This window comes from Berghia stephanieae, chromosome 2 (assembly GCF_034508935.2).
Source record: "Berghia stephanieae isolate SIO BIC M18660-M18661 chromosome 2, UCSD_Bste_1.3, whole genome shotgun sequence".
In the NCBI taxonomy this organism is placed as follows: domain Eukaryota; kingdom Metazoa; phylum Mollusca; class Gastropoda; order Nudibranchia; family Aeolidiidae; genus Berghia; species Berghia stephanieae.
In genome coordinates, this window is record NC_088361.1 from 20,008,037 (window position 1) to 20,014,936 (window position 6,900).

The 6,900-nt window shown below is 39.2% G+C and overlaps 1 protein-coding gene across 1 annotated transcript in view; it reads right to left on the reverse strand.

Moving 5' to 3' along the window:
* Window positions 1–3,076: 3,076 nt before the first annotated feature.
* Window positions 3,077–6,900, reverse strand: part of LOC144964447 (heme A synthase COX15-like) — a 22,878-nt gene continuing 19,054 nt past the window's right edge. The window contains exons 7-9 of the mRNA XM_078898718.1: window positions 5,951–6,105; window positions 5,318–5,431; window positions 3,077–3,221 (exon numbers count right to left, since the gene is read on the reverse strand). Coding sequence (XP_078754844.1) covers window positions 3,090–3,221; window positions 5,318–5,431; window positions 5,951–6,105 — 401 coding nt within the window. The 3' untranslated portion in view covers window positions 3,077–3,089. The remainder of the gene's footprint in view (window positions 3,222–5,317; window positions 5,432–5,950; window positions 6,106–6,900) is intronic.

Consider the following 6,900-nt stretch of genomic DNA (forward strand, 5'->3'; position numbering starts at 1 on the left):
TTCTTGTTTTGTCTGGCACCTTTAATACACACTTGTTCAGTTCTTTATGATACATAACCATGAGTGCAAGCAACTGGACCTCAAAAAGCCTGCAAGTCTACTTATGACCAGAAATATAATCTGAAAAAGCCTGCAAGATTCACGGACTTACCTCGTCATTTGAAGTCTTGTTCTCAGCATCTAGTCTTCATAATAGTAGTCCACAATTGTTGTATGTTTAATCCAAAGGTTGTAGTGCAGTAATTTGTAAAAATAAAAAAAAAATAAAAAATCAAATATAAAAAAAAATCAATCAAATCCAAATCGCAAAAAGCCGGCGACGTTTTTTTTTCGGTAATTCAATCGGCCGGCAGTAGCCGGCACTCTTGCACCCATTTACATATCCATCTTGCTTCCCTTTAACTGATGCCTTTAAACAACCAATATTTTTAAAATACACTCAGCAATACAAAACAAGCTCCAACTGAAAATTCCAAAGCCAGTTTTTTGCAGCATTAGCAGAAAAAGGGCTTCCCTGTTTTATTACCTGAATAAGTATTTCCACTCCCATATTCATATTTTAAAGGTAAACAAAACAAAGTTTATCCAATTAACCAGTAGATTTTTGACCAATCAAAACATGGAATTTGTGACACACCTTCATACGTGCTAGGACAAACATAGTTGGTGGTTAATAAACAATAACGGGAATGAAATCTCTCTCTCTCTCTCTCTCTCTCTCTCTCTCTCTCTCTCTCTCTCTCTCTCTCTCTCTCTCTCTCTCCTCCTCTCTCTCTCTCTCTCTCTCTCTCTCTCTCTTCTCTCTCTTCTCTCTCTCTCTCTCTCTCTCTCTCTGATCAATGTCATTGCCAAATGGGTGTCTAGTTATCACACAATTATCTTGATCAGATTATAAATGTCCAAGTTTACACGTAGTTTTCTGTGCTGATTCTATTGATCAAGCAGAAGGACAGTGGGTATTTTACTAAGACACATACCATTGATCGTAAATCCTGTGAAGTTTGCTATGTTTTGTTTGTTTTTCAGGGTTTTACAGCGCTTGCAACACATTTAGGTTATATCAGCGCCAGTAAAAAGGAAGAAAATGGGATAGTAAAAAGTTCTAGAATTACAATTAAAGCACCCAAGAAAAAGTAAGAATAGGGGAACTGGGAACAAATAGGGATCAGATGTAGATTCCAAGAGCATACCACCAATGTACTTAGTTTGAGACCACCTATAAGTCTCATCCGGACACAAGCACAAAATCCAACAAAGAAGAATACACTCAAATGCTTTCCATTATACATTAAAAATAACAAATATAATAATACATAAAAGAGAGATGATTTACAAGGAAAAAAAATATCATCTCCCAAAACAATGACTATTCATTTGACTGTTTCCCTCCCAGCTAGGACTCCAGCCAGGGCCAGGACGAATACCAAGTAATCTCATTCCAAGACAAAGACAGAAAGCAGGTTGGAAAACAGACATAAGAGGATAGAAGACACAGTATGTACCCCCCTGCCCACTATGGGAGGTCAGGAACCCCACCCAGGAAGTTTGCTATGTCAACCAATCACAGCCATTGTTTACATTATGACGACTGTTCGAGAGGCGTGGTTATCTAAGTGTCTATTCCGTTGATCCTAAGGCAAGAAGTGTACTTGATAGGAAATCATTCCTTGTCGCACAAGATGTTCATTTTGATAATGATTTGCCTGTCATACCCAATGATACATCAACATTGGATAATATTTTCTGATTCACTCATTCATTCATTGATTCACTCATTGATTCATTCATTTATGCACTCATTCATTCATTCACTCACTCATTCATTCATCCATTTATTCACTCATTCATTCATTGATTCACTCATTGATTCATTCATTTATGCACTCATTCATTCATTCATTCACTCATTCATTCATCTACTCATTCGCTCATTCATTCATTCATATTTATATCTACAAGAAATCAGATATATCATGAGCACAACCCTTTCACAAATGATGTACTCTAAAAGAGTAGGATCTTTTAAAATGATTGCGGTCCTACCTGTATATATCTATATATTCCAATGTGTCACAGTATAACACAGATACAATTTATTAGATTGGGAATATTGTTGGACAAATGTAAATATGTACAAGAAAGAAAACAAAAAAAAAAGGGGGGGGGGCTCTTTGACTTACAGCCGACAATACCAGAAACTGGAATTATTTTTGAATAGCAGCAATTAAGTTTAAACATTTTCCTTTCGTTCTTGATAACTCTTTAGCTAAGGAGGGGAAAATTGTCCTTTTTTTACTTGCACTTTCCTTTCCCTGGAATAATTGAATCTTAGTACTTAGAAAATAATTTCAAATTCAAGACTTAAAATTTACAACAACCAACCCCCCCCCCCCCCCCTCCCCCCAAATATAAATAAATAAATAAAATGTTTATAAAACTTTTAAATCTTTACATAACTTTCCTACATGATATATGTGTAAAATATGGTCAATTTTAACTCTTTCAACGCTGAGACTATATTAACATTTCCGTCACAAAATGGCTGACACCTGATTGAGGCAGCATGAGAATGACAAGCTAAGACTAAGCGACATTCAAATTCGGCACAAAATCTCAATTAAAATACCCCCTTAGGGCCAATTGAATGCTCTGATGAAAGAAATGATATCATTGGTTCAATTCATAGTACTTTTGTAGAAAGTAGGATTGGATTACATTATTGTTTTTGCCTTTCAAGAACGGCCGCACTGTGCGGCCATTGGCCAGTAGAACAGATTCTGCTCTGGCCGCACAGTGCGGCCAATGGCACTGAAAGAGATAATGAGGTAATTGTGAAACTGATAGAATGTATGTGGCCAAAATGGAAAAAGGGTCACTTCCCAAGACAGCCCTGTAATGACAGCAGATGGGAAGAGAAAGCAGGGAAGACCCAAGGAAACGTGGCGAAGGATCATAGAAAAAGAATTAAAGGAAGCAGGCCTGTTTTTTGGGATTTTATTTTTAAAGCAGCCTGTTTTGCTGTTGCCAGGACTAGCCATTGCAGGTCACTGAGATTTCTTTATTATTTATATTCGTATTTCTTTTTTTTTTTACTTGGGGAGCCTTCTCATTTCGTGTGTCATCCAAATGGCAAAGCTGAGTAAGACGAGGGCACCGGACTGGTGTGCTGCGGCCAAAGACACTGGGACGTAGGTCAGAAGGGTGGTGATGCCCAGAGTGGCCTGGAAAGGGAGGGGGGGGGGGGAATACACAAATCAAAGGAATAAAAAACGGGTAAATGTATAAACTAAAGAAAAAAGGGGGTCCTGATAGCTCAGTTGGTAGAGCACTCGCTTCACACGCAAGGGGACCAAGATCGATCCCGAGATTTTTTCTGACCCCCCCCCCCCCCCATGTCCACCCAGCAGTGATTGCGTAGCTGGATCTGTCAGATCTGGCGGATAGTGCTTTGCAATAGACTAGGGTCCTATCTAAAGGATAGCAAGCAATTGCTGTTGTCCATATCATGCTTCAGAAACTGGGATAAAAAACTCCAGCTCCATGGGCCTAACAACTCTGACTTTTTGTAGCCATTCAAGCTAAATTAAAAGAGGAAATATTACAGAAATATTTCCACTTGGGGGAAAATGAAAAAAAAAATTGATCTTTTATATAGCGCAATATCCACTAAACATGCTCAAAGTGCTTTACAAGGGGTTCCTGGCCAACAGCAACACTTAACATTTAGGACAGGACATGACGGCTGTTAAGCGATATTACTAATGTTTTCGGACAGAGACAACGCTGTTAACGGGCAGGTACTCATTTTACACCTGAGTATGGTGAGAGAATGTGAGTAAAGAGTCTTTTCCAAGGACTCAACTATGCAGAGAGCAAGGCTCGAACCCAATACCTTCCGATCCGAAAAAGGGACCAAGATCGATCCCCAGATGTTTTCTGACCCCCCCCCCCCCTCACCCAGCAGTGAATGGGTAGCTGTCTGTTAGATTTGGTGGAAAGTACTTCGCGATAGTTAAGTGTCCTATCCAAAGGATAGCAAGCAATTGCTATTGTCCATTTCATGTTATAGAAACCAGAATAAACTCTGTCTCCATGGGCCTGATGGCTCTAAAGGACTACTTGTTTTTAAAGACAAAAAGAATTCCATTGTAATGAGTACAAAGTACAAACACATTGAAGTTGTTAAGATCCAAACTTTAACTCACTCAACCCTAACACCGACTATATCCGTAGTTTACCGGGGTTACTTTTACCCCAGGTCTATTTATTACATTTTTCTGAGACAAATTATAGGCGTAGTATCAAAGCTATTGTTTTTAGTTTTTGCATGTTAATGGTAGTTGAATAAAACTATCTATGCACATGCTCATTTTTAATACATTTTTATCAATTTTGAAAAGCAGCAAAAATCTCTAGGATTGAATGAGTTAATAATCGACTTCCTGTCTTATCAGGGGATGTAACCCATGATAATCATACATCAACAATTACAACAATGATTACGTCCCATGGAGAAGAACCACCTTGTTGTAAGATAGCCTAGAGACATTGATCCCATGGAACCGGAGTTTATTCCAGTTTTATAGCAATAACAATTGATTGTGACCCTTTTGACAGGACGCTAGTCTATAGCAAAGGACTCATTTCCCATTCAAACGGACCGAGATCGATCCCGGGTGAAGTCGAGATTTTTCCTGACCCCTCTGTCCACTCAGCAGTAAATGGGTAGCTGGGTCTGTTAGATCTGCCAGAAATACTTTGTTGATACATTGCAGTCCTACCCAAGGGATAGCAAGCAATTGCTATTGTCCGTTTCAAGCTATAGAAACCGGGATAAAATCTGGCGCCATGAGCCTAAAGGCTCTGAAGGACTACTTATGGCCATGCAATCTAAATTAACAGAGGAAATATTATAGGCAAAAAATAAAAATTGAGCATTTATATAGCACAATATCCACTAAACGTGCTCAAAGCGTTTTACAAGGGGTCCCTGACCAACAGCAACATTTAACATGTAGGACGGGACATGACACCTGTTAAGCTATATTACTAATTTTTTCGGACAGAGACAACGCTGTTAACGGGCAGGTACTCATTTTACACTGAGTACGGTGAGAGAATGTGAGTAAAGAGCCTTATCCTAGACTCAACTATGTGCTGAGCGAGGCTCGAACCCAGAACCTTCTGATTCGAAAGCGAGTGTCATACCACAAGACCACATAGCCACAAACAGGTAGCCTAATCATGCTGTATATTTCACTCCTATGAAATCCAGAAGAAATTCATGGAAACCCAATATCGACAAATCTCCGCTTACCTGCCCAAAGGCCATTCCCAGCAGGCAATTGGCAGCCATTCGAGCTCGGGGATGCAATGGTGCTTTACGTGCCATCAACCAAAACCCACCAACTAGAAGAACAGTTGCCTCTGCCTGCAAGAGAGATATAATAAATATCCTATGTCACCACAACACATAAACCTCACCCAAACCTTGTGTGGAACTAAAGAAAAAGCTGGTAAAATCAACATTTTTGTTGTTATTTTGACATTGCGTACATGAAAAAATAGAATAAAAATAGGGAGGTGAGACAGAAAACAAAACAACATCTACACACAAAATATAATTCTCGAAAAAAGCAAATTTGCTAAAAGAGGGAAAGAGAGAAAGAGAGAGAGAGAGAGAGAGAGAAAGAGAGAGAGAGAGAGAGAGAGAGAGAGAGATAGAGAGAGAGTAAGAGAGTAGATGGATAGATAGATGGATAGATAGATAGATAAAGAGAGAGTAGATAGAGAGAGAGGAAGAGAGAGAGAGAGAGTAGATAGATAGAGAGAGTGTGAGAGTAGATAGAGAGAGAGAGAGAGAGAGAGAGAGAGAGAGAGAGAGAGAGAGAGAGAGAGAGAGAGAGAGAGAGAGAGAGAGAGAGAGGGGAGAAAAGGTGTACTGACTGACCAAGTGCCTGTGATTAAACTGGACCGTCGTGGGGTTTTCAAACATGTTTGTCCACTTGGGGGAAAAAGCAAACAAGTCGTCCGGTATCCATCTGTCGGCCATTTTGGGGTAGGAGTTGTAGGTCAGGCCGGCATCAAGCCCTGCCACGAAGGCACCTGGGAGAGTAGGGAAAGAAAATACAAGGATTTTTTAAAATGTTAGTCAACGTGATATGTTTTTGTTTGTTTTTAAGGGTTTTACGGCGCTTCCAACACATTTAGGTTATATCAGCGCCAGTAAAAAGGAAGAAAATGGGATAGTAAAAAGTTCTAGAATTACAATTAAAGCACCCAAGAAAAAGTAAGAATAGGGGAACTGGGAACAAATAGGGATCAGATGTAGATTCCAAGAGCATACCACCAATGTACTTAGTTTGAGACCACCTATAAGTCTCATCCGGACACAAGCACAAAATCCAACAAAGAGGAATACACTCAACTGCTTTCCATTATACATTAAAAATAACAAATATAATAATACATAACAGTGAGATGATTTACAAGGAAAAAAATATCGTCTCCCAAAACAATAACTATGCATTTGACTGTTTCCCTCCCAGCCAAGACTCCAACCAGGGCCAGGACAAAACCAAGTAACCTCATTCCAAGACAAAGACAGAAAGCGTGTTGGAAAACAGATATAAGGGGATAGAAAACACAGTATGGACCTCCCTGCCCGCCAGGATCCCCACCCAGTCAATGTGATACTAAGCTGCTAGAAGCTGTAGGTTGTGAACATTTATCCTTTCTTTAAAAAATATAGCCTTGAACATTGTGCTTATTTGGGACAATAAAAAAAATTATACGGCGCACAACTCTACTGAAAGATTTGAAAATTAGAAATGTATTTTTTACAGATAGATAAACAGATAACATGATTTCCTTTTATAATTTAAAGTCAGTTTGAAAGTT